This window comes from Phyllostomus hastatus, unplaced genomic scaffold (assembly GCF_019186645.2).
Source record: "Phyllostomus hastatus isolate PE091 unplaced genomic scaffold, TTU_PhHast_1.1 phas_scaffold_114, whole genome shotgun sequence".
Classification (NCBI taxonomy): Eukaryota; Metazoa; Chordata; class Mammalia; order Chiroptera; family Phyllostomidae; genus Phyllostomus; species Phyllostomus hastatus.
The window spans coordinates 2,096,019-2,123,324 of record NW_025334006.1 but is presented as its reverse complement, the minus strand read 5'-3'; the positions used below and the strand labels follow the sequence as shown (position 1 = coordinate 2,123,324).

Below are 27,306 nucleotides of genomic sequence, written 5' to 3'. Positions count from 1 at the left end.
AGAATATGTTCATGAATAGGCTTGATTCTATGATTTTGATCCCATGTTAGTGTAACAATACAATTGTTTTTTCTTAACTTAGGTTATTTTTATATGAACATATGCCCAGAAAACCCAAAGATAAAAAACACACTGAATGAATAAAACAACTCCTCCTATTATAAGATTTGGTTCTTATTTGTTCCCTGTTGATTGTAGTCCCTCCCTCCCTACCACATTTTTTCTTTAATGGGCACTGTTTTACCTAGTTTTGAAAAACATGGTTTGGGCCAGATATGTTCACAGAAACCAAAATTACCGATATCTTTATTTAAAATTTTTTGTCGGTTTAGCTAAATTATACTTTCATGGCATAAGCCCAACTTTATTAAATACTACATAGACATGGTAATGTAACCAAATTATTTTAAAATGTTAAAGTCTCTTAAGTAAAACTTAAAAAATACCTATAAACAGATACTCAGTTCTAGTTCCTCTCAGGGTATTTCTATATCTCAAATTATTAGTTTTATTATTTTATTGTTTTAAAAGTTTCTATAATGTATAGGCTGATTTTTGATAGCTGCATTTATTGTGTTTACTACAGTTACCAAATGTATAGAAAAATCACGTGCAGTGAGAAGGCATTTTAAATACTCTTAGACATTTATAGAAACTGATTTCTTTTAAAGCTCATCAGGGATGTTTGCTAAATTTATATTTGGAATTGTTCATATTTTAGCTGACAGCTGTGTCTTCAGGGCACATGTCTTAATATTAGATTTAATGTGATTTCTCAAGCAAAAACAGTTGCCCTACTTAATGAAATGTTTGGTAAAACTTCTGTAATTCTTGATTTTATTCTAAGGCCTGACTTACAATCGTGAGCCATTAGTTTGATAGAGCACTGAAACGATTCTGCTGCTGTGCTACTGAAAAGCTTAGATACTTCTAGTAGGGAGACTCCTAGCTATGGAAGGTATTTTTTTCTCTACTTAAATTTATTTCATCTTTAAATTTCTTGGCATAATTTGGGTACAGATTTTAAATAAAATACTTCTTTCTTAGAAGCCAGGAAGCAAATAGCCTGTAATACAGTATTGCCATTCTTGTGTCAGCTTATCATCGTATCATTCTGACATGTACTTAAGGCCCTCACCGAAGTCTGAAAGAAATAATATGTTTATAAAAAGTCATCTTTAAAAATCCCAGTTGGCCCAAGGAGAACACCACTTTCCAGAGCTCCAGCCTTGAACTTTTTTTTTTACCTATGGTTAGTCGAATTCTTCTTTAGGATTACACACTTAAATTAAGTCAATGTTTAAAAAAATGAAACACCCTGATTTTGTTCACTTTTGTTTTCATATATAAGAATCTTTACAGTCAACATGTACTTCTACATGCTGTATTGAAATTGCTGGCAGAGTCTGTTCTATACAAACTGAACAATCTGGCCCCTTGTTTTATTTGTAAAGGTTCAATGTATCTATGCCTGCCTACTTCAATCTGCAAGGGAGTGTCAGAAAGGCCCCGCATTCGCCGAGCCGTGAGTTATTGCTAACTTTTCAGATGTGTTAATGAATGTGGAACAAAAGCAGTTGTGTTTAAAGAAAAGAGGATCATCAAAATAACCTTTATTATAGTAGCAGGCGTTAATAATAAATGAATTATTCCAAATTGTGGTGTCAAAAATAACCTACTTTAAACTAGAAAATAGCCTCTAGAAAACCTATTGTTGAACTCCTCTGAAGCTACCATTTTAGCTGTAAATTACTGTTCTTAAAAATATATACTTCCTGGTTACAAATCAGAATGTTCTTTAAGTCTTTTTAACCAAGTTAAAACAATTTGAACAAAATCTTACCCCACCTAAAAATGATAGTATTTAGTTGACTTTGAGTTAAACTCTTCAAAATAAAGGGGGTAAAGTTTTAACCTTTTTTTATAATTCACATGTGGAAAACCCAAATGAATTCAAGTAATTGAATCAGTTCCTAGAGGAAAGTTTTTGGTGCTCCAGGCATCATGTGAAGGACAGCAGTATTAACAGTCTGTTTTGGTACCAGTAGTTCTCGCTTCAGTGATTCACAGTAGGTTTTCATTCAATGACGGTATCAATTTAAGGCAAAAATAAAACACCTCCATTTTTTAGGGCTTTCACGCTATATAACATTGTTAAGAGTTTTTTTCCCCCTAAAGAGATTCTAAGCAAAAAACAAAACAAACAACAACAAAAAAACTATAATCTATATTTTATTATTATATTTTTTTTTCCCTTGGAATCTGTAAATTTTTGAGTAGATAGGCTTCATTAGCAGGTTGGATGCTCCTATTGCTTAGGAATTGTGTTGTGTTATGTGAAGACAGAATGAATTTAAATGTATCCAGTTAGGCCATATATAGCACAGGCTACATAAAACTTGGAGATGTGGGACCTTTGGAGGCATTACAGTTAACTTTTCATTTAGGCAATGTGCCTTTGTTTGACTGGTGTGTGAGTCCTTCTTCCAGGTTTGTACGCTCTTAAACACGTTTATTCTACCCTCTCTAACTCCTCCCAGCAGCAAAAGGGAGACACTTCAGCTGGAACAAAATAGTGGAAGAAATGTCGTCTGGGGTTCAGTGGGGATTCGCAGTGTGTATGCAATGTTTGCAAGATTACTTTTTATGTTTTTTAATTAATGTAAATAAATAAATCAATGCTTAGTGTCAAGTAGGGAACGTGTACCAGTAGAGCTCTCCTAGTGGGTCTGCTGCAAGCCGCTTAACCTCTCCAGGCCACAGTTTCCTCATCTGCAATGTGAAGGAGTTGGACTCAGTAATCCTTAAGGTCCATTCCTGCTCTTAAGTCCTATGCTTTTCTGAATTACTTTGTTTAACAGAATGAATGCATTGCTTTCCCACTTTGACTATTTGAATTACATGTGCAGTACACCTACTGCAACTGCATGTTGTCTAAAATAGTTCTTCTATAAGATATCACATAAAGAACTAATCCCTCTTGAGCTGATTTATAAATGTGTGTGTATAGCCACACATTAAAAGCTAGTGATAGTAGGGCTTTCAGAAAATAAACATTTTTCAGTTGTCTAACCTTGAATGTTACTAATTTTCCTATATTACAGGAGATACTACTCGTCAACGAATCAAATTCAGTGATGACAGAGTGTGCAAGAGTCACCTTCTCAACTGTTGCCCCCATGATGTCCTCTCTGGGACTGTACGTATTTATTAAATCTATTATTTGATTCTTGACATGCTTTAAAAATGAACTGCTTGGTAAAAAGTTTTAATTCCCTGTCAAATAATTACACAACGATTTTCTTAAACACTGCTGTTAGAGGAGAAATCTGCACCCCTTATTTATTTATTTATTTATTTATTTATTTATGTTGGTGATTTTGATCTACAGTGATGGGATTCCTCATCAAATTAATCGCTGTGCTTTGCTTTATAATTTTTTCCCCATTACTCAGAGCAGTTTTTAAACAAGCATTTCTTACTTGGAATATAGACACAGTTATTAAATAGCAGTTGCACTTTTAGCTCAGAAATAATACAAATGACATAAATAATAGTTTTCTTTACTGTTGAACAGAGCAGACTTTTATACAAAGCACCGTATATTTTTCTTAAAATTCATGCACATTTATAGTGCGGAAATCATTGTGGGGAAAATATATTAATAAATACTCAAATTCACACAGCTCGATTTGCAAATAGTGTTGTCACTTAAAATTCATTTATATTACTGATTCCTAATGTAAAACTCACTTAATTTAGATTCTATGTCTAATGATGCTGAGTAATCTTAGAGTATTGTCATTTTACTTTGCAAGATAATCCACATGATGATGGACCTATTTAAATGGAACAAAGGATTCAGTTCCCTTTGGTTTGGATTTGTTTGAAATGATCACACATACTGCAAGAGGTTCCCTTAACTGGCTGCATCTGATGGTGGAGGAGGACTAGTGGGGGCTAAACATTTACTTGATTTCTGACTTTGATTTTCAGAGGTAGTAAGTTCCCTTACTTACAGATGTATAAATGAGTGGTTTCCTCTTCTTCTTTTTTTAAAATTTAATCTTCATTGTGTTTTTTTCCATTACCATTTAGTCCCCTTAGAGTGGTTTCTTCTTGACAGGAAGAGTTAAATTCTCAAACAGGTGTCAAGACATGTAAGATAGAAAACACCTCTTTTTCCAGTAGGAAAGACTGCTGAAACTATATTATGTTAAAATGAAAAAAGAATCTATATTAAAGTACATACATATATATAATACTAAATTTTCTTGAAAAATTTTCCTTCTTTCATCTTTTTAGAGAAGGGGGAAGAAACATCAGTTGGTTGCCTCTTTTTTTTTAAAGATTTTATTTATTTATTTTTAGAGAGAAGGGAAGGAAAGAGAGAGGGAGAGAAACATCATTGTGTGGTTGCCTCTCGAGTGCCCCCTACTGGGGACCTGGCCCCCAACCCAGGCATGTGCCCTGATTGGGAATCAACCTGTGACCCTTTGGTTCTTAGGCCACCACTCAATCCACTGAGCCATACCAACCAGGGCAATTGGTTTCCTCTCTCCCTTACCCCTACTGGGGATGGAACCTGCAACCTAGGCATGTGCCCTGACCAGGAATTGAACCTGTTAGCTTTCAGTTTATGGGATGACATTCTTAACCAACTGAGCCACACTGGCTAGACCTATATGTAATTTTTTAAAAGTAGTACCAGAAGGAAAGAAATCCAGTTTCTGAGCACTTGAATTGGTACTATGAAAGATAATTAGCCCTCCTTCTCTACTCTTTAGTTTCCATAATTGAAGTATTTCCTACTATATAATTGAAACCTGTGAAATCTATAATTATCTGTAATATACTTTGGTTCTCTCTATTTTCTGTTAAGTTTAACAGTTAAAGTCATTTTATTTACTGGCTAAATTATCACTTCAACTAAATTTTGGGAACAGAATTAACAGTAGCATAATTTAGGCATTTGTTTTTGTGTAAAAAATACTTAAAACCAACCCTAGCAAGACTTGAACATATTACATTAATCAGGTATGGCATTAATAGAAAGGTGACATCACAGTTGTGCTTTACATTTTCATGGTGTACATAATGTAGTAATGCTCGTGTATTTCTTAAAACAATTCTGTAAGGTATATGATCCATAATTAGCCTTAATGATGGTTACTTATGCAAAATCATTCAGTTCTGTTGATTTAAAGTAAAACTGGGACCAAGCCTGAATTTTCTGAGGTATAATATTATTCAACATATTTTCTGACTTACAGGGAATATTCTTCATCTTGTTAAATAAAAACGATGGTTGGCTGGTCTTGGATGTTCCTCGTAAAATTCTTGCTGTTGAACTTACAAGATTCACAATTTTAAAATTTTAGCATCTCTGAAATACACTTCGTACACAGTTGATAGAAAAATACTATCTTTAATTGACATTTTCCTCATGATAGAGAATTTCATGATGAGGCTGAAGATTGATCCTGTGGATTACAGGAAAACCAGTGATTAAGGAGAACCCTTCTAAAGGCACTTTCCAGGGAAACTTTGGATGAGAAATAAGTTCCTTTCATCAGTGTAATAGAGAAGAGATTGTATATGTAAGGATGCAGTTTAGAAGTTGTGAAGCTCTTTCAGAATTTAAACATTTTATGACTTGCTGTATAGGACTTGGTGAAATTCCAGGGTTGTCATAGAGTAGTGTCCTTGAGAACTTAAAACCATCCACAGCCTGACTTTCTTATGACCCTTATTACTGAAGGGGGCTATTTATCTTATGTGCAAATGGCTTGTAATTACAGAGCTATACCTTCTTTAACATCCAGTCTCTGTAGAGCAAATGCTTTTTTTGGCACAGTTAGTAGTATCTGTTTATCTTGAAGATGTCTATTTTTTTTCTTTTACATAGTAAAGGATGAAAAGAACTGAATGTAACTGTTGATTTTATAATGTGTTTTCTTTATTGAATAACTAAAGGTTGCCCTTTAGTTTTCATGATTTTGTTCCTTAAATCTGTCATTTCCAGCAGAATATGATTCACCAATATTCTGTATTATTTAGCAGAATACATAGAAATGTATTCTCTGGCTTTATTCATTATAAGTGGTTGAACTTTATATCAAGCACTTGGAGATGGAGAGTGTGATTTCTAAAAATGTACTCACTGACATTTAGTATGGAATATTTTTGGAATTCAGTTTGATGAAAATGCCCTTATAACATTTTACCTTTTATTAAACTGGTACTCTGTTATAACTAATTCTTTAGCTAATAAATTATTCAGAGGAGGAAAAATGTAGAGCAAAAGATCAAAATAAGTGTATGTAAATATGTATCTTTGGATTATGATTTTTATAAGAAGCATGAGAATTTTTTGTAACTTAGTAAGTTACTGTTTGTCAAAGGCTTGAGTTGTTTCCCTGTTCATCTAGAATATTCTCTTTAGTTACACTTTCTTCCCCTTGTCACACTTGGTTTCTTCCTGTTCTATTCATCCCCTTTCAGATTTAGGCAAAACAAAAACAACTCTTGCAGAGTTGTCCTCCTTCTCTCCTCTAACACATTATTTCTGGCACATGTCTTCCCTGAGGAAAGATAAATATAATAATCTTAAAAATCTTAATAAAGCTTAAAACTCTTTCCATCTGGTTCCTAGTGATCTGGGGGAAAGATATATAATAGTAATAATTTATAGAAGGCTTTAAAACAGAGTAACAAAATCTTGAAATTAAGATCTGCAGAGATGGAAACGTATGCTCTTATAAAGTGCCTGTCCTAAGTTCAGAAATGGCCCTGCTGATTTTATCGTAGCCACCATCGGAGTATAATTCGAGTGTCGACAGGTCAGCGTGTCTTCTTGCTGACCTGTAAGGTCATCATTTCATGGATGGGAAAATTTAAGGCTTAGAGAAATTGTGCTGGCCACATGTCTCATAGTTAAAGAGTCATAGTATATTATGCTACATAGGAATCTCAGAGTAACTTAAATCTAAATACTTTTAAAAATGTTTTTTGTTATTTATTTTTTTAGATAACACAGTTACCTAGTGTAGTGACTTTTAAGTGTTTCTGAAATATCTTGGAGGCATTGCATATATTAAGGATGTGGATATAGGCCACTTTTTTTATTTCAACTAGAATTTTGCACATTTTAAATGTAGAAAATTTCCATGAAATTTTGTTTTAATAAAGAGATTCTGCTTAGGAATATAATTTCAATTAAAGAACTCATACTGAGAAATACTTAGGGACAGGGAGAAAGTAAAAATTTTATTTGCCTTTTTGAAGTGATTGGATGAGATGTTATTGTCAAAAATTCTGATTGAGTTGATTTTATGGTGCCCCAATAGGTTCTAGGTTTTATCCGAAGTGCAATTTTTACTAATTGAAACTCCTTTATTGCTTCTCTAACTCTTTCTTTTAAGGCCTGGTCTAAAATCAGTTACTTGGGTGCATACAAACCTGAACTTTAAAACTGCTGAAGCCTCTTTGATAGTACATATGTAAAAGAGCCATGAAAGTATGGAGAAGCAGAATAAATGATAAGAAGTAAACCTGCACAAAATTTTCTCAACCAGCCACTAGAATGTAAGTTTCATTATAAGGACAGGGACACTGTTTTGTTCCCCAGTGCTGTATCCCCAGCATCTAGAACAGTGTCCCCTCCGTTGTGTTGAATGAATAATTGGTCTACCCAAAAGTAGAATACTAAATAAATAAATCTGTTTCAAAACTAACTTTGGTTTTAAAAAATTAATAATTGTTAGTGGGAAATGTGTTGCCTTTGAACAAATAAGGAGCCTAGAGGATGCTTTGGTTTTATTGAGTTGCTTATCAATATATTACAGCAGTGGTTTCACATGCAGACATGAAAAAATTAGTCTGTAGATCAGGGTGTCAAACTCATTTCCACCAGGGGCCACATCAGCCTTTCGGTTGCCTTCAAAGTGCTGAATGTAGAGCTCCTTGCCCCTAGTTAAGGAGTAGTTACATTTATACAGTCCTAAAATTACATTCGGCCCTTTGTAGGCAACTGCAAGGCTGATGTGGCCCCTGGTGGAAATGAGTTTGACACCCCCACTGTAGACGTATTAAACTTTATCTCTTCCTCAGAAGTGGTTTGTTTTGAGCTATTTTTAAAAAGATTTTATTTATCTTTTAAGAGAGGGGAAGGGAGGGAGAAAGAGAGGGAGAGAAATATTGATGTGCTAGAGGTACATCCATCAGTTGCCTGCCTCTTGCATACCCCTAACAGGGGACTTGGTCCACAACCCAGGTATGTGCCCTGACTGGGAATCAAACTGGTGATCTTTGGGTTTGCAGACTAGCACTCAGTCCACTGAGCCATACTAGCCAGGACTGTTGTGGCTCTTTTTTAACAAGTGTTTTAGCATTAGCCAAGATTGCTGGCATTTTGAAGATTTATATCACAGCCAATTCGTAGAGTTTTTCAATTAGCAAAATGCCAGTTAACACAGGTTTTATAAGATTTGAGTTTTGACGTATATTATGTTCTTTTAATGAAGCAGATTTACATTTTATTCTTCTCAGTCTATTACAAAAATAAGTATTTCTTTAACAAGCATTTCTAGCGACTTCCTAAACCCAAATCACATTTGGGGCCTAGGAAATCAGAGGCACATTAAAGGTTTCCTAGTGAATAATTAAAACTACTGTTAAACTTGAAAAACCAAGTCCTGGATGTAATTTGGAGCATTCTTGGCAGATTGGTACATTAATGCCCTGAACTGTTCAGTTTGGGGTACAGTGCTCTGGTGAAATAACCTTTTTCTGTTGTTCTGAATAGTCTGTTTTTTAAAAGATTTTATTTACTTACTCTTAGACAGAGGGGAAAGGAGGGAGAAAGAGAGGGAGAGAAACATCGATGTGCTTTAATTGGTTGTCTCTCATACGCCCCCATCTGGGGACCTGGCTGGCAGCCCAGGCATGTGCCCTGAACAGGAATGGAACTGGCGACCTTTTGGTTTGTGGAACAACACCCAGTTCACTGAGTCATACCAGTTAGGGTGGTGATTATTTTTTTAAAAGTTACCCAGAGACTATATATTCTAGAATCTTGTATGTCTCTAGTTGAGGTTGGTCAACATCTATAAGTAAAAGAATTGTATGATGAACTTTATGTACCCACACACCAACTTCAGTAAATATTTTACACATAGCTACCTCATTTCATTTATAATCAATTTAATGTCCTCTTCATCCTTTTGTTGTATTTTAGAAACAGATCTTAAACCTGGATCTATTGTTTCGGATGACGTTTGAAATAACATAGAGTAGCAAAGACCAGTTACTCCCAAGCAAATAGAATGAGCTCTGGAAGTCATTGTTAAAGCTTGATTAATAACATATTTCACTGTCACATTTGTTTTTATGACTCTCAGTAAGTGCTTATTACCTGAGAACCAGGAATCATCTTAGTAGTGCCTGAGCTCTTCAGATGTTTCTTTAGAGATATGTACAGTTTTGTAAACTGCATTTTAACAAGTCTGAGGAAACTACTGTGTTCTCTGAGGCTATTCATTGAAAAAGGGAGGGTGGAGTTACAAATGCATCATTTGGAGGATGTAGACAGTAACCACAGAGAAGAGCAAACATATGGTAATAAATGAACACTTGAAAAAAAATGTTTTTATTGTACAGGTGATTAACCACAGACATCAAGGAAAATCACAGATTCTCTATAACTGGAAATAAGAGTTCTACCCTGATGTGCAAGTGGCAAGACCAAATGACCTTGTACAGTCCTCTCTAGTTTGATGATTCTTACTCATTAAGGGAACTTTTAAAAGCATTTGGTGGTTTACTTTGACCTGTATAGAATAATACATCTTGAATGTATATCATCCCATAGACTTTTTTAGGACTCTAGGATGAAAATTATACACACACACACACACTTGGATAATTTATACATTTTCAAATTTAGATAGGTTTTTGTCTTTCTCCTATATGGTATTTAGTTTTATAATGCTTGTAGTTAGTGATATTTAAGCATACTGGAATTGCCCGTATTTTGCTGTGCATAACGCGCTTCTGTGCATAATGCATACTTACGGTTTTTGTGTGTGTTGTACATGGGATTATTATACCCATAATATGTAATCATTATACATGGCAAATATGGTAAGCAGAGGAAAAAATAGAAAAGGGAGAGAGAGATATGATGTTAGTTTAATGAAGGTTGAATAGAGAAAAAGTGAATTCATAGAAAAAAATTAACAAAAAATTGCTCTTCAAGAACTGATTTAGCCCTGGCAAGGTAGCTCAGTTGGTTAGAAGTGTTGTCCTGGTATGCCAAGGTTGCAAATTTCATCCCCAGTCAGAGCACATACAAAAATCAACCAGTGAATGTATAAATAAGTGGAACAACAAATCAAGGTCTCTCTCTGTCTCTCAAATCAGTCAGTACAACTTTTTTTTTTAGTGAATTTTTTTTTCCATCCCTCTGGGAGTGATGCTGATTGCTGCCATCAGCATGCATCCTTTCATTCATTCACTGAAGACCTGTGTGCCGTCTGCTGTGCTGGGGATACAAAAATGGACACAGGTTTCTGCTTTAGTGGTGGGAGCATACATGCCAATGTGGGAGATACGAGACCAAGTGTGAAAGGAAATAATGTGATTTTAGTTATGACAAAACACGATTGGGTGACGTATATAGTCTGGGGCAGTGGACAAGTAGCTGCTTTGGCACGGTGGTTGGAGAACATTTTGATGAAATGGTATTTAAAGAGATTTAAATGTTAAGTAAAGAAGCCAGTCATTCCTGAGTGGGAATGAACTACTGTATGTTGCTTCCACACAGAATGGTGGTTTCCTATCATATATGTGATCAAAAATCTAAAACCCTTGATCTACCAATCTACTGCTCCCTTGAATGAATAGATCAGTTTGGTCCTCTCTTTTGACCAGACTGATTTATTCCTTGTTGTTTCACTACTTCCCTTTCCAGCAGCATGCTTCGCATTTTTCCCTACCCTTTTACCTCTGCCCCCTTTCTCCTCTAACAGATTTAAATTCTGCCTGGCTTACTGCACATAGTTGCCTGAGCCTATAGCAGTTTAGCCTCTGAATCCCAGTGTAGGCACCTGTACATACTAGTGAATAGGCACTTGTTACTTTATCTCGTTAATGCATTCCCCCCACCTTTCTCTCCCCCGCCCCGGCTTCCCTCCCCCATCCCTTAGTTAGATGGTATGATCTTAGTGGGGCGAGGCCTTGTATTTTAACTTTATGTAGATATCTTTGCATGTCTAGTGTTTGAAATGAATAACAAAAGTATTTCCTGCTATATTCTTTTCTTTCTATTTTGTTAGTTTATTTTGTTCACTAGATTTCACATATAAGTGAAATCATATGGTACTTTTCTTTCTCTCACTGGCTTATTTCACTTAGCATAATAATCTCCAGGTACATCCATGCTGTTGCAAAAGGTAAGATTTCCTTCTTTTTATGGCTGAGTAGTATTCCATTATACAAATATACACCACAGCGTTTCTGTCCACATGTCTACTGATGGGCACTTGGGCTGCTTCCAGATCTTGGCTATTGTAAATAACACTGCAGTGAACATAGGGGTGTGTGTATATTCTTTCAAATTAGTGTTTTCTAATTTCTTGAGATATATTCCAAGAAGTGGAATCACTACATCAAAAGGTACATCCATTTTTAATTTTTTGAGGAAACTCCATACTTTCTTCTACAGTAGCTGCACAAGTCTGCATTCCACCAACAGTGCATGAGGTTTCCTGCTATATTTAAAATATATGTATATATATTTTAAAGGGAGTTTCTTTCTTTTTTTAAAGATTTTATTTATTTATTTTTAGAGAGTGGGGAAGGAAGGAGAAAGAGAGAGAGAGAAACATCAGTGTGTGGTTGCCTCTCGAGTGCCCCCTACTGGGGACCTGGCCCCCAACCCAGGCATGTGCCCTGACTGGGAATGGAATTGGTGATCCTTTGGTTCATAGGCCAGCGCTCAGTCCACTGAGCCACACCAGCCAGGGCAAGATTTTATATACTTTTTGAGAGAGGGGAAGAGAGAGAAGGAGAGAGAGAAACATCAGTGTATGAGAGATACATCAATTGGTTTCCTCTTACATGCCCCCAACTGGGGACCTCGCCCACAACCCAGGTTTGTGCCCTGACTGGGAATTGAACCAGCAGCCTTTCAGTTCTCAGGTTGGCACTCAATCCACTGAGCCACACCAGTCAGGGCTATATTTAAAAAGTATTGATAAAATGTGGAACAACTTTATTTTTCTTTATCCACCCAGGGGAAAATGGAGATGGGGTTGGAACATACTCCTGGCAATGGGGAGTTAAAAATTTGGAAAGTGGTAGAAAAGCAGGAATTATTGTCTGCATGCGTAGTCTGCCAAGTCTTCTTCACTCGTCATTTAATTTTTTTTAAATTTTATTTAGACAACAGTGGCATAACTGAAACTTATACCCAGGTTTTATTTCAAGGCTTTTTTCATACTGTGGCAAGCTTTCTCTTGTCCTAGGTTTTGAAGCAGGCATTGAACCTGGATGGAACAGAGGTTTTACAAATTTGAGGAAGGAAGAAAGTGAAAGTTTAAGAAATGAAGATCAGAGTGTAGAGATGATTTGTGATTTAGAGAATAGCATTGGCATTTGGTTTGTGGATGCATTTAGGTGCTGGGCCAGGGATTTGTAGCTCCTGTTCTCTCTGTAATGCTGTCTTGGTTTTTCCACCTTTCCTCCAGCTGGTGTGTATTCCTTTTAGTACTTCACTATTATCACTATCTATTTTTATATTTCTTGCTCGTTATGCTGTACCTATACTATTAATTATCATATTTTGATGTTTCACTTTTCGCTTTTATTTGAGGCTCTTAAAAATAATGAAAGAAAATGTTATAAAAAGACAAATGGGAAGAATTGTTATTTTAAACACCTAGGGAGTATAAATAAGTGGAAGAATTAAAGCCAGGTTAGATGAAAAGAGAATTATTGCTCTGGTGAAGGTGGTTTTAAAAATGTTGAATAAAATTAGCAAGGAGCATGGGGTTTGTTTTAAAATCTTAAGAATGATGAAAGTTATTATTTACATTATTAAGAAATGTCATAGAAATTTATAGAAATTTCATTCTTTACCTTATACTGCATTACTGTATCTTGCCATGTGTAATGTGCACTTTTTTTTTTTTTTGCAAGTTTTTGAGGGAAAAATAAGGATGCGCAATATACATGTGTTAGTACTAATTCCCATTATATATGGGAATTGACACTAAAGCGTGGGTGAGCATTATGCACAGGAGCATATTATACATGGCGAGATATGGTAAATTTTTCTTTGGTGGTGCCCTGTGATCTTTCAGGTGATGGTGCTTTTTAGAAATAGTCTTCAGTGTCTCCTTGATCAATTAATAAATTGACCCATGTAGGTCAGAGTTGGGGGCTACTATGTGATTTGCTAATGAGGGTCTCCTAGAAAAATACTTGAGCTATAACTCCAAGGAGAAATATGTAAAATCAAACTCAAGATGTTCAAAACAAAACATTATTACTTCACAGGCCAACTCTCCTATTTGATTTAATCAGTTCTCTTAGGGGCATCGTTGTTTGCTCATGTTTGAAATACTTGAAACCTTGATAAAGACTGCTGACCTTTTCTTCCACACTTAATTTCCATTTCAGTAAAACCTGTTGAGTGCGAGTCGCAGTGTTGCTGAAAGAGTTGAGCTGTGTGAACAGCTGGGTACAAGCTTTGCTCTGCTCTCACTAGTGTGGGGTCTTGTGGCTTCTCTAGACTTGATTTCCATATTTGTACGAAGGTGCTGACAGAATTCATGATTTTAGAGGTCCTTCCCATCCTTAAAATGCTTTTAGCATTCTCTTTTACCTCCATCACCTTCTCTCCCTTTCCTCTTCTATTTGACCCTATGGCTTTGTTTCTGGTTTGCTACAATAACCTCTCCTGCCCTTGCTCTCTTTCTTCTTGTCAGTTCATCCAGTACTGTGGTGTTAATGCTACTAAAACACAGATTTTATCATGTCATAAAGTTTGTCATTTTTGTCAAAGTGGGCAAGCACTCTGCGCATGTTGACTCAAATTCCAAGCCTTCCGTAATCTAGCCAGAGTCTGTAATGTGATCCATACTGCAGTCCTGAAGTGCCTGAGAGATGTTCAGAGGGGTTAGTGTTTCTGAGTTAAACTGATAGTAAGAAGTAAAGGTTCTTTTCCCTCTGACTGACTTCATTTGGCGTAATACTCCATCCGTGTTGCAAATGGCAGTATTTCATGTTTTATGACTGAGTAGTACAGTATTTCATTGTATTTATGTGCCACATTTTTTTTTAAAGATTTTATTTATTTATTTTTAGAGAGGGAAGGGAGGGAGGGAGAGAGACAGACAGATAGAGAGACAGACAGACATCAATGTGTGGTTGCTGGGGGTTATGGCCTGCAACCCAGGAATGTACCCTGGCTGGGAATCGAACCTGGGACACTTTAGTTCCCAGCCCGCGCTCAATCCACTGAGCTACGCCAGCCAGGGCTCTATGTGCCACATTTTTAAGATATTTGTTTATTTATTTATTAGTTTATTTATTTATTTATTTTTCTTGTGCGATTACAGTTGCCCCCCATTTTCTCCCCACTACTCTCTCCCACCCTCCCCACCCCCACCTATATTTATTCAGTCTTTTTTATTCAGTCATCCATTGAACGGTACTTAGGTTGTTTCCATGACTTGGCCACCATGAATAATGCTGCAGTGAACATAGGGATACATATGTATTTACAAATGTTTTGAAAATTTTCAAGTAGGTACCCAGAGGAGGTATTGCTGGGTCATATGGTAGTTCTACTCTTAATTTTTTGAGGCACCTCCATACTATTTTTCATAGTGGCTGCACCAGTTTACATTCCCACCGGTGGTGTATGAGGGTTCCCTTATTTTTCACATCCTCTCCCACACTTATTTCTTGTCTTAATAATGGCCATTCTAACAGGTATTAGGCACTGTCTCAGTGTGGTTTGAGTTTGCATTTCCGCTATAAGTAGTTATGTTGAGCATCTTTTCATATATTTGTTGACCATCTCTGTGTCTTTGGGAAAATTATCTATTCAGGCCCTCTACCCATTTTTTAATCAGAATGTTTGTTTATTATTGTTGAGTTCTATGAGTTCTTTATATGTTTTGGATATTAGCTCTCCATCGGACGTATTGTTTCCAAGTGTCTTCTCTCATTTGGTTGGTTGCCTTTTTTTTTGTTGATGGTTTCTTTTTCTGTGTACAAGCTTTTTAGTTTGTTGTAGTCCCATGCATATATTTTTTATTTTTTTGAAGTGAAATAAGTCAGATGGAAAAGGATAAAAGCAACAAATGAACAAACAAAAAATCCCTTGTGGATAAAAACAACAGAATGAGGGTTGCCAGAGGGGAAAGGGCGGGGAGGACGAAGAGGGCAAAGGCGGTCAAATACAAGGTGAGGGAAGGAGAGTTGCACTCTGGGTGTTGAGCACACAATAGAGTGTCCGGATGTATATAAAGTTGTTACCTGATATTGATACCATGTTATTAACCAGTGTTACGCTAATTTAATATTTAAAAGGTTAGAGGTAAAGGGAGGTCTTCTGAGTTGTTCAGCTCCCAGTCTGTTTATCAGTCAGTATAGTCTTCAAGTATAAGAGGATAAAGCATAGAACAGTGTATTTCCCATTAACATAGCCCCTTTCCTAAACTTTGTCCCACTCTTGTGTGCAATTGCAGGTGTGCATTGTGTGTTGAAACAAATGGCATTACATTGTTTGAACTTTTTCATTTGTCTTAGGTTTCTGTATTGTTGGTCTATTTTTTAAATGCCTACATAATATTTCATAATATGGCTGTTTCCTAAATTGTTTATTCAATGACTATTAATAATGCCATTTTTTTGTGTTTGTTTTTGTTGTGCAGTGTGGCAATGAAATCCTTGTGTGTACATTTGTAACTGTTAATTAGGTTTAATGTCTTTTTAATTGGTAGTATAAATTCCTTGATATAAGAATTATATTCTCATATTGTTTTATAATTCCCTTTAGGATTTAGCTTATAGAACTGAGCAAATGTAGTAACATAAAACAAGAATATTTGCAAATCGTTGGAGCTGTTGGGATGTCTAGTTTCTATCCCTCGTATATTCATTGACATTACTGCTATTAGTTTACACCTGGCAGGACACTCAAATGTGCAGGTCAGCCTTTTGATTCACTCTGCTGAAGTATTATTTGTTGATTTTGATGTATAATGTTCACATGCCTCTGTTCCTGTTACTTTGGTATTTTCTTCCAAAATCAAGTGGCTTTATTGCCTTTCTGATTGTAAGAATAATACATGCTCAGTGCATTGAATTTAACCCATATCAAAAAGTTCATACAAATAAACATCACGGCATTGTCTGTATCTGGATTTGTAAAAATGGCATTTTGCCCTCCCTGGTCAGGTGGCTAAGTTGGTTGGAGTATTATCCGGTACACCGAAGGCCCGTCAGGGCACATATCTGGGTTTTAGGTTCAATCCCCATTTGGGGCGAGTACTAGAGGCAGCCGATTTATGTGTTTCTCTCTGTCTCTCTCTGTCTCTCTCTCTCCCACCCCACTCTCACCCTCCGTCTTCCTCCCTCCCTATGTTTCTCCCTCCATTTCCATCTCTCTAAAATCAATGAACATACTCTCTGGTGAGGAATTTTTTTAAGGCATTTTTATTATGTCTGTCTTTGCCATTTTTTCTCCATTTAGTGTCAAGAAAATTTTTCTAATGGCTCTGTAATGTGTCATATGGCTGTTTTATAATTCAGTTGGTCAAACCCCTGTTGTTAGACTCTTAAAATGTTTAAGAGTTCTGTACAGAACTGAATTTATCCAATTAAAAACAGTCAGACCTTGCTTCTTGAACATCTTGGTTCGCAAACAGTTCAGTCCTCGACCAAGTTGTTTATGAAAAAAAAAAATGTCTTGGTTGTTGAACAGTACTTCTGTTCTCAACCCCACAACCCTTTCACGCTGATACCTGTATTTCTAAAGGGAAGAAAGTGATTCAGTTTCTCAAAACAGCCTCTGGAACAAAGCAGTTAGAGAGCCGAGGTTCCACTGTAAGCATTTTTTCCCCATTTACAGTCTAAAAATTTGAATGTCTATTAATTAAAATATCAGTAACAAACTTACAGGAAAACTTAATTATAAAATAAATTTGGTAAATTTAAAAATACAAAACTCTGCATGTGGCTTTTGTCACAAAGTCAAAGTCATTTTAAGTGAAAATAAGTAAACATTTTGTTTGATTAGTTTGAAGCTCACTCATTTCAAAAGAGAAACTGCAGCAGCAAACATCTGTGCACTTAGTGTTCAAAATGCTACCACACATGAGGAAGTCGGGTTGACTTTTAATAAGATGATTGCAGTCTCAGAGACCATTAGCATAGGCATACTCTCCCTTTATTCACTTGTATGATGAATGGTAGGCAATTGTTGGGTTTTATCTTGGCTTGCTTGTTTGTTTTTTATTTTAAATACTCCTGTGCATGCCGCAATGCCACAGTAGTTGCTTAGTCGCCATGGAATGGGCAGGGTAAAGTAAGTATTAGCTAGGCCCTTTCTTCTAGGGTTTTGGCCCCAAAACCTATGGTTAGCCAGGCCAGACTGTAAAGTTACAGGTGCTCATGGCCCAGAATAGTGACAACCCAAGTAGTCTACTTCCTGGAGGAGAGGAACACTTAGGAAACAAAAGTGGAAACACTTAAGATGCAAAGTAGTCCACTTGTCCTGGGGTGCATCCTGACTACCCTTGCTTGTTAAGCCCGGGGCCAAATGTTCATCTCTGCCCTCTTTTCCCGGATTGGTTCATTCAACAAATATTAAATATTCCTATATAATAGGCACAGGTATATGGTAGATAAAACAAAAAGATTCTTGTCCTTGTGGAACTCACATTCTAGTGAGCTAATCATCTTTCCCCCTTCTATATAAATCTTTACTCTCCCAAGGCTATATACATTCCCTTTAACTCTACTCCTCCCACCTAAACTTTACCCATACTACAGTGGTGTAATTTTGTGCCTTTTTGGTGTTCATTTTGTTCTTGACCAATATAGTTGCTTTTCTTCCTTTGGTTGGTTCTGTGATGTAACTTTAAAGAGAGCATGGGTAGAAACCTAGAGTTCCTGCCACAGGGTAGTATGAGTAGGCAGTAGATTTTTAGATTATACCCAGTGAAGCAAGATATGTATGTTACTTTGAAGTTTTTGATAAGAACAGATTGGAAATACAGTTAATCAGAGAATAAAGATAAGGGAGATCTGTGTGCAGAGCTCTTTTAGACCTTGGAGGGGTGGTTATCTAAAAATCTTAAAAGATAAGTTAGCAGTGAAATAATTGGAGTTAGCATGATACAGTGGAAGAAGTATTTGTTAGATTAGAAATCAGTCCACCAGATTTTCTAAGAAGTACACAGTACATTAAAGCCCTGGGAACCTTTTATAATTTAGTCTTTGGGGATGGTAGGGCTTGGGCCTTTTTAAAAAAAACTTTCATCAATATTACTTAAAAGGTCTCTGGATCCAGGTTGAGAATTGCTGCACTTGATCAAAGGTATTTCCAGCTGTGACATCTTAACCTTTTATCAAATAAACATCACCTTCCATGAACAACTACAGCTATGGAAATGCTGCATACAAATGCTTAGGGAATTGTTGGAGTGATTAATGTTAAGATATAAATTAAGAACCCAGTTAGTCATTGTAGCAAAGACATTAACAACAGTCTTTTGCAATTAACTTTTTTCATTCCAGTCTTATTTTCCTACAGTTTTAAAAGAATATTAAAGTTTTTTCCTATAGCCTTTTTTCAATAAATGTTGCTTAGTAAGAAGCTTTGACTTTCCACACATCTATAGAAAGTTTCAGTTTCTGTTCCTTGTTACTGGAAAACTCCTTGATTTGTTAACCCACAGACTAATGAATGAGAGTAAGCCATGTGGCCCGGAAAAACACCGCATGCTCGGCAACACAGTGATACTTTAGAGCCGGTACTGTGATGAGGACTTCTTTAATAGTGGTGAATATTCCTTATAATTTCCCAAAGGATAATTTTGAGGACACTGTTTACTTACGTTTTCCCTTTTGTGCCTTTATGTAATCAAGAAATGAGATAATACAGTTTTACAGAGACAGTTTTATTTATGTAGTCATGAAACCTCAGAGTGAGTAGAATAAAAGCTACCTGATGGTTGAATTCTTTCCTCAATATTCTAGAAAAATCGTTGTCTAAGTTGCTTTTGAATCTCTCATTTACCTGGTAATTCAGTAACTCTTGGGGAAGCTTATTCCATCTTCAGAAAGCTCTGGTCATTCATTAGAAAGTATTTTCTTACATTGAGGGAGTTAAAATCTGACTTTGTGGAGTCCCTTGGGACCATATAATCCAACTCTATTGCATACTGAAAAGTTTTTCACATCTTGATTCTTCTCCAGCTAATTATTTGTTCTCTGGATTTTTTGTATAGCTTGAGTTTGATACAGTTTGTCTAATTTATTTATATCCCTTTTGAAATGTGTTAGCACACAGAATGCGTCTTTTGGAGGAGAAAGGGTTTACTTTTAAAACGCACCTTTCAGTAAGATTTGTCACTTTGCTCATACCATATCTTAAAAGTTAATTTACCTCAGTTATGCTGCACTATAAGCCTTAGTTTTTTGTTTTTGTTTTGTTTTTGTTTTGTTTTAAGATTTTATCCATCCATTTTTAGAGAGAGGGGAAAGGAAAGAGAGGGAGAGGAACATCAGTGTGTGGTTGTCTCTCACTCGCCCCCCACTGGGGACCTGGACTGCAACCCAGGCATGTGCTTTGACTGGGAATCGAACCAGCAACCCTTTGGTTCACAGGCTGGCACTCAGTCCAGTGAGCCACACCAACCAGGACTGTAAGCCTTACTCTCAATGAGTAAATTTTTTAGTTTGTCTCATTTTTTGCTCATACTTATTTATAAATTTGTCATCTTAGTTATAACTAGAGGACTTAATATTTCTTTTAAACTTTATCTGGTCTGTCAGTTGTTGTGAATCTTAAATCCAGTGACTTCACTATCCTTTTTATGTGAGATAGTGTACAGAATTGGTGATCATGTCCTTTGTTATACACGTATCCATGCTGTTGCTAAGAGGTTTTTTCCCAGCTTTGTTCAGATTCTCACATGCTTTTCCTTGTCTGTTCTTAAATACAAAAATGGTCACTGTTCCCATCTGTTGGTGGGTAGAATTGACACTTTTTGATCTGACACCAAATTTTAATACTTATCTATGGAATTTTATAATTTGAAAGTCCATAAACAAAGAAGCATCTGTATGACTTAATATATATTCTGGAGAGTACTGTGGTTATCAATGAATTTTTGAAAACTGTGATTTCTGCTTAAATAATATGTACCCTTTCTTTTTTCCCTCTTAGAGAATGGATCTTGGAGAATGTCTGAAAGTCCATGACTTGGCTTTACGAGCAGATTATGAAATTGCATCCAAAGAACAAGATTTTTTCTTTGAACTTGATGTATGTGATTTTGCTTTAGTGGGTAAACAGTAAAACATTTTGAATATGGACTAATTTTTCTTAATAGGAAAAGGCTCTTAGTAAAATATTTTTGTGGTTTTATGAAGGGCAATATTAAGTTAAGAACATCATGAACTTCCTGACTAACAATATTTTTTAAAAATTTATTTATTTACTTTTAAAGAGAGGGGGGAGTAAAAAAAAATAAATAAATAAAAATAAAGAGAGGGGAAGGGATGGAAAAAGATGGAAACATCAGTGTGTGAGAGAGACATCAATTGGTTTCCTCTCACATGCCCCAGCTGGGACCTGGTCTGCATCCCAGGCATGCACCCTGACTGGGAATCAAACTGTCACCCTTTTGATTCACAGGCTGGTGCTCAGTCCACTGAGCCACATCAGCCAGGGCCTAACAACATTTTTAGAAAGTACAAGGTGAAATTGGGTATTTTAAGAAAATATGTAAAAGTAATTCAATTTATATATTTGTAATCTTTTGAAAATTAAGCATATCCTTCCCAATAAAGTAGTGATGATTAAGGAAGTGTCGATTCAAGTAAATATAAACAACTGATTTTTAGTGCATGTAAGGTTTTTTAATAATCTACTGAATTTTTACTTTTATAGTTTTGTATCTGTAAATATACACATACAGAGAGAAGATATTAAGGACAGTATTTTTAATGTAAAAGTAACATAAGAAATATTAGAGGAGATAATCATTTAGGTATCTGAGCAGCTCAAAATCTGAATATATTGGGTTTTTTTAAAAATCTTTTTCTTTTTTTGAAAATACAGAATGCTTCTCGAATCTGCATGCCATTCCTGTGCAGGGGCCATGCTAATGTTTTCATTGTTGTTCCAGTTTTAGTATAAGTGCTGCCAAAGGGAGCACTACTGTTGTTTTCTTTTTCTGCAAACATGAGAATTGTATAAAAAATAGTGAAAAAATTTTTAAAGGCTTTATTTATTTATTTATTTTATTTATTTTTTAGGGAGAGGGAGGAAGGGGAAGGAGAGGGAAAGAAACATCAGTGTGTGAGAGAAACATTGATCACACGCCCCCAAGTGGGGACTGGCCTGCAACCCAGGCATGTGCCCTGACCATGAATTGAACCAGCGACCTCTTGTTTCGCAGGCCAGCACTCCACCACTGAGCCACACCAGCCAGGGCGAAACTTTTTTTTGTATTTACATAAAATATTACCAATTAGCATTACATAAAATACACTGGTGAGCATAAATCTTATGATACCTTTCATCAGTGAGGTAATAGGTGTTTTATTTGATTTGAGAGATGAAGCAGTAAGTTGGCCTCCCCACCTACTTCTCTGAATTTCCAAGAATTTCTGTTAATGGTAATGAAAACCATCTATGAAAACACAATACAGACTTCTGGCCAAGGTGGAGGTGTAGGTAGATATACTTTGCCTCCTCACACAACCAAAAGAAGGACAAAAATGTATATATTAAAAACAAAAAAAACCAATCAGAATCGCCCAAAAATCTAGCTGTATGGAAGTTCGACAACCAGGGAGTTAAAGAAGAGACATTCATTCAGACTGGTAGGAGGGGTGGAGATAGGCAGCTGGGGCAGTGGCTGGCGGACCAGGTGGTCCCACACTTTGCATGTAGATAAACCAGGAGGAACAACTGGGGAGCAAGACAGATTGTACAACTCAGGGTTCCAGCACAGGGAAATAAAGCCTCACTCCTCTGGCTATAAAAAGCTGTGGGGGGTTGCAGTGGTGGGAATAACTCCCAGTCTTACAGCAGAATCCGTTGAGAAACTCACAGGGTCCTAGAATGTACACAAACCCATCCACCTGGGAATCAGCACCCAAAGGGCCCAATTTGCTTGTGGGTAGTGGGGGAAAGTGACTGAAAGCTGGCTGAGGCCTGAGCAAGCAGCATTGTTCCCTCTCGGACACCTCCCCCACATACAGTGCTGCACTGCAGCTGTGTGGGTTGCCCTGCCCTGGCAAATACCTAAGGCTCCACCCCTTACTATGTAACAGATATGCTGAGACAAAAAATGGCCCAAATGAAAGAACAGATCAAAGCTTCAGAAAAAATACAACTAAGTGATGAAGAGATAGCCAACCTATCAGTTGAACAGTTCAAAACACTGGTAATCAGGATGCTCACAGATATGGTTGAGTATGGTTGCAAAATAGAAGATGAAGTAAAGGCTATGAAAAGTGAAATAAAGGAAAATGTACAGGGAACCAATAGTGATGGGAAGGAAACCAGGACTCAAATCAATGGTTTGGAGCAGAAGGAAGGAATAAACATTCAACCAGAACAGAATGAAGAAACAAGAATTTGAAAAAAATGAGGAGAAGTTTAGGAAACTCCAGGACAACTTTAAACATTTCAACATCTGAATCATAGGGGTGCCAGAAGGAGAAGAGGAAGAGCAAGAAATTGAAAACTTATTTGAACAAGTAATAAAAGAGAACTTCCCGAATCTGGCAAAGGAAATAGACTTCCAGGAAGCTCAGAGAGTTGCAAAGAAGTTGGACCCAAGGAAGCACACACCAAGGCACATCATAATTACATTAGCCAAAATTAAGGATGAGAGAATCTTAAAAGCAACAAGAGGAAAGGAGACAGTTAACTTCCAAAGGAGTTCCCATAAGACAATCAGCTGATTTCTCAAAAGAGACCTTACAGGCAAGAAGGGGCTGGAAAGAAGTATTCCAAGTCGTGAAAGGCAGAGGACCTACAGGATTACTAGGCTTAACACAAAATTTGATGGAGATTCGCTCCTCTACTTGCTCAGTCATTTTGAATGAGAAGGCCACACATTACAAATGCTTAATTAATGGCATCTGTTGCCCACACTGACTAGTACAGTGAAGTTGTCAGTTTTCACTCAGACTCATTCCAGCCCACCTTTTCCACCCCCACCCAGCTCCCAGGTTACATCAGTGTCACAAAAACCGCTCTCATACTAACAATGGCTGGTCATTTTTAGGACAGATCTCATATGAGATTGTCTATTTCCCGTATGGTCACACAGTGTGTTGTCAAGGTTTCTTTGCAAACTTTTTACATAGTGAAAATTAGTCCCTTCCCTCAGGTAATATTTTGCAGTTTTTTTCTATTTTTCTCTTGGTGGTTATGGGCCTTGCAAAATATTTTTATTGTTGTCTGATTTATTAATCTTGTAAAAATCTCTGTTGGATTAATTCAAAAGGCCTTCCCTATTCTGAGGTGATGAATTCTGTCCCATGGTTCTTTCTGGATTTTTTTTTTTTTTAAATTTTATTTATTTTTAGAAAAAGGGGAAGAGAGGGAGAGAAACATCAGCGTGTGGTTGCCTCTCATGTGGCCCCCACTGGGGTCCTGGCTCACAACCCAGGCATGTGCCCTGACTGGGAATTGAACCGATAACCCTTTGGTTCACAGCCCATGCTCAATCCATTGAGCTACAACAGTCAGGGCTTTTCTGGTATTTTTATGGCTTCATTTTATTCACTTAAATTTTTGTTCCAACTTCAGTTTATTCTGGTCTAAGGAATTGAGGTATAGATCTGGCTTTCTTTTCCAGATAGCTGCTTATGTGACCCAGTACTGTTTATTGATTAGTCCACCTTTTTTCTCTCAGTGATTTTAGATGCCACTTTTCTCTTCCCATGAGGAAATTTTAGTAGGTTTCTGTTGTAATTTAAGAATAAAGTTTTAAATTAGAAGAGTTAAGTAGCTTTTTTTTAATCAGAAAAAACCTTTAGGTGAGCTTTCATGATTATTACTTTCAAGAAATTCTTGGGTTAACTAACTGATTTTAGAATTCAATATGTGCTGAGTAAATTTATATTTTTGATTATAACCCTTATGTTTTAAATTAGCTGTATTTTTGTACAGTAAGGTAAAAGTTCAAATTGCTTAACTTGGGATTAAATCTTAAGTTTACTTTTAAATGAGCTATTATTTAATAATAGACATATTAATATATGCCTGACAAATGTATTTTATGTAAATATTGAAGTAGATTTTTGCAATAAAACACTTATAAAATTTTCAAATTTTCCTGTAACATTTTCATTTTAGATAATTTGAAAAACTATTACATACCCATATATTCAGAAATAATTAACTTTTTTTTTGCTTCTGTAGTTTGCAAAATTGGGATCTCACTGCATATAACATTTTATAACATCATAAGTGAATTATGAACATTTTCTTGTGCCCTAAGGTGTTCTATTCAAAACTTTTTTTAATGGCTGAACAAAATTTTTACATATCTGCATATTTACAACTTTTCACCATTAAAAATAACACTGAAGAATATATTGAATATTAATTTTTCCGTATACCTGATTACTTTCTTAAAACATTTCTGAAAGTAAATTGCTAAGATGGGGGATATTTTTAAGGCATTTGATACCAGTTACTTGTATTGCCTTTTTATAAAGGCTGCACTGGTTTGTGCTTCCTTCAGCAAGTATTTCCATGTACTCTTTCCCAACTTGATAGATGATGAATAGTATTTTTGGGTCATAATTGCACTTCCTTTTGTTATATTTTTACTTTCATAGTAGCATTTTTACAAAAAGTATAGTTTTTGAGTAAAGGTATTTCTGAAGAAACTTGATTTTTTTTTTTCTGACAGTAATGGTCTTTTAATTAAACTTTGTAGGCTATGGATCATCTGCAGTCATTCATTGCAGATTGCGATCGAAGAACAGAAGTGGCTAAGAAAAGATTAGCAGAAACTCAAGAAGAGATTAGTGCTGAAGTGGCAGCAAAGGTAAGAATTTCAGTCTTTCCAATAATACAAAACATAGTTTCAACCTTTACCTTTCTTTTTAAGAATCACACTCAGCAGCTTGCAGAGACATGCAGGGAATTCTGTGTGCCCTTCCTCTAGCTTCCCTTTACGTTAACATGCCTTACACAACTGCAGTACAGTCTGAAAGCCAAGAAATTAATACTGCTCCCATCCTTGCATTTTATTCAGATTTCACAAGTTATGCATGCACTTGGGAGGGGTTTGTGTAGCTCTATTCAAGTTTATTATGTGTATGACTTGGATAACTACTACCAAAGTTATACTAACTGTAGCATCATTACAGGATTCCCTCATGTTAATGACTTTATAGCCACACACCCTCCTCCCCCAGTCCCTGGCTGTTCTCCATCTTTATAATTATTTCACCTAATATTACATAAATGGAATCATGAAGTATGTAGCCTTTTAAGATTGGCTACTTTTACTCAACACAACTTGAGGTTCATACAAGATGTTATATCAGTATTTCATTCCTTTTTTATTCCTGAGAAGTATTCCATGATTATGGATATGCTGCAGTTTAATCATTCCCATATTGGGGGGGCATTTGAATTGTTTCCAGTTTCTTGGCTAATATGAGTAAAGCTTCAGTCGACATCCATGTACAGGTTTTTGTGTGGATGTAAGTTTTTGCTTCTGTGGGTTAAACACCTAAGCGTGCAGTTGACAGGTTGTATGTCATAATAAGGCCATTTTTAGTTTGGAAAGCAAGTGCCGAACTTTTTTCTGAAGTGGCTGTACCATTTTACATTCCTGCCAGCAGTGTGTTAATAATCCCCTTTCTTCACATTGGTGCAGCATGTGATGGTGTCACTTTTATTTTTATTCATTCTGAAAAGTGTGTTGTGGTATCTCGTTTTGGTTTCAGTTTGCATTTTCCTAATGACTAATGATTTTGAACATTTTTTTCATGTGCTTATATGCATTTGTATATCCTCTTCAGTGAAATGTCTGTATGTGTTTTGCCCATTTTCTAAATGGAATGTTCATTTTATAACTGTTGAGTTTTGTCTGTTTTATTCACTACTTTAAAAAAATGTTTTGTTGGGAACTTACACACCAAAAGTAGAGAGGAGAATACAGTGAGTTCCAGTGAATTCAAAGCTGTCAGCTTTCTGTTGTTCCATTATTTAACATAGTCTGGTACATTTTATGAAAATGCAAAATGGAACCAGAGTATCTTAGCTAGAGTTCATATAATAGCATTAACTGTTGTGCTTAGATATGTGCATACAAAGGAAAATGAATGCCCTTATTTGAGAAAGGGTTACTTTCAACCAGCCTTTTCTGACAAGTTCTCTGAAGATGGGGACTGGAAAGATGGGCGTCCTAAAGTGCAAGGTAACTGCTGTCTCGTGGTTGACAGGGATCCACAAGTGCTGGCTAGACCCCAAGCGATATTGGTTACCCATCACTACAAAAATGCTGTTTAACAAACTACCTGAAAACTCAGTGACTGAAAACAGTAAGTATTTTTTTAGCTCACCAGTCTACAGTCAGTGATTGAGGCTGAACTTGACTGGGCAGTTGTTGCATGGGCTTACTCCCACGTCTTCCAGTGAGCTGGAGGCTACTGAACTATGTTCTGCCAGAAAGAGCAGAGGTGCAGAAGCATCAAGCCCTGTGAAATAAGTGCTTTTCAGGCCATCCCTTGTATTATGCTTGCTACCATCCTGTTAACCAAAGCCTGCTAGTTATGTGTCTGAGTTCAGATTCAGAGTATGGTGGTATTTGGTAAAACAGCCAAGGGTGTGGAAACAGCCAAGGATGAAGAGTTTGGGGCATTAATGCAGTCATTACATGACAGATATTTATAGAAAAGTACCACTTTGTTACAGAGGTAATGACAATTGAGCTGGGAATTTCCTTGAGGAGTGAATATCTTGGTTTAAAGGAAATTTGAGAAGATTATTAGCACACTAGTTTGTTGGGATTGGAT

General features: G+C 36.3%; 1 protein-coding gene and 1 non-coding gene across 9 annotated transcripts in view; one reads left to right on the top strand and one right to left on the bottom strand.

The window, feature by feature from the left end:
* Positions 1-27,306, top strand: part of LOC123829829 (putative RNA-binding protein Luc7-like 2) — a 62,910-nt gene that overhangs the window by 12,433 nt on the left and 23,171 nt on the right. For 4 of the 8 annotated variants that reach the window (XM_045855766.1, XM_045855768.1, XM_045855770.1 and 1 more), the window contains 3 exons: positions 3,105-3,199; positions 20,471-20,569; positions 25,215-25,325. In XM_045855766.1, coding sequence (XP_045711722.1) covers positions 3,105-3,199; positions 20,471-20,569; positions 25,215-25,325 — 305 coding nt within the window. Of the gene's footprint in view, positions 1-1,454; positions 1,526-2,559; positions 2,619-3,104; positions 3,200-7,424; positions 7,588-20,470; positions 20,570-25,214; positions 25,326-27,306 lie in introns of those variants that run through there. The other 4 variants (XM_045855773.1, XM_045855765.1, XM_045855772.1 and 1 more) reach the window with 4 other exon arrangements.
* On the bottom strand, positions 21,358-21,464 carry LOC123829851. Its single transcript, XR_006787659.1, has one exon. It is a non-coding gene; the product is annotated as a U6 spliceosomal RNA (small nuclear RNA).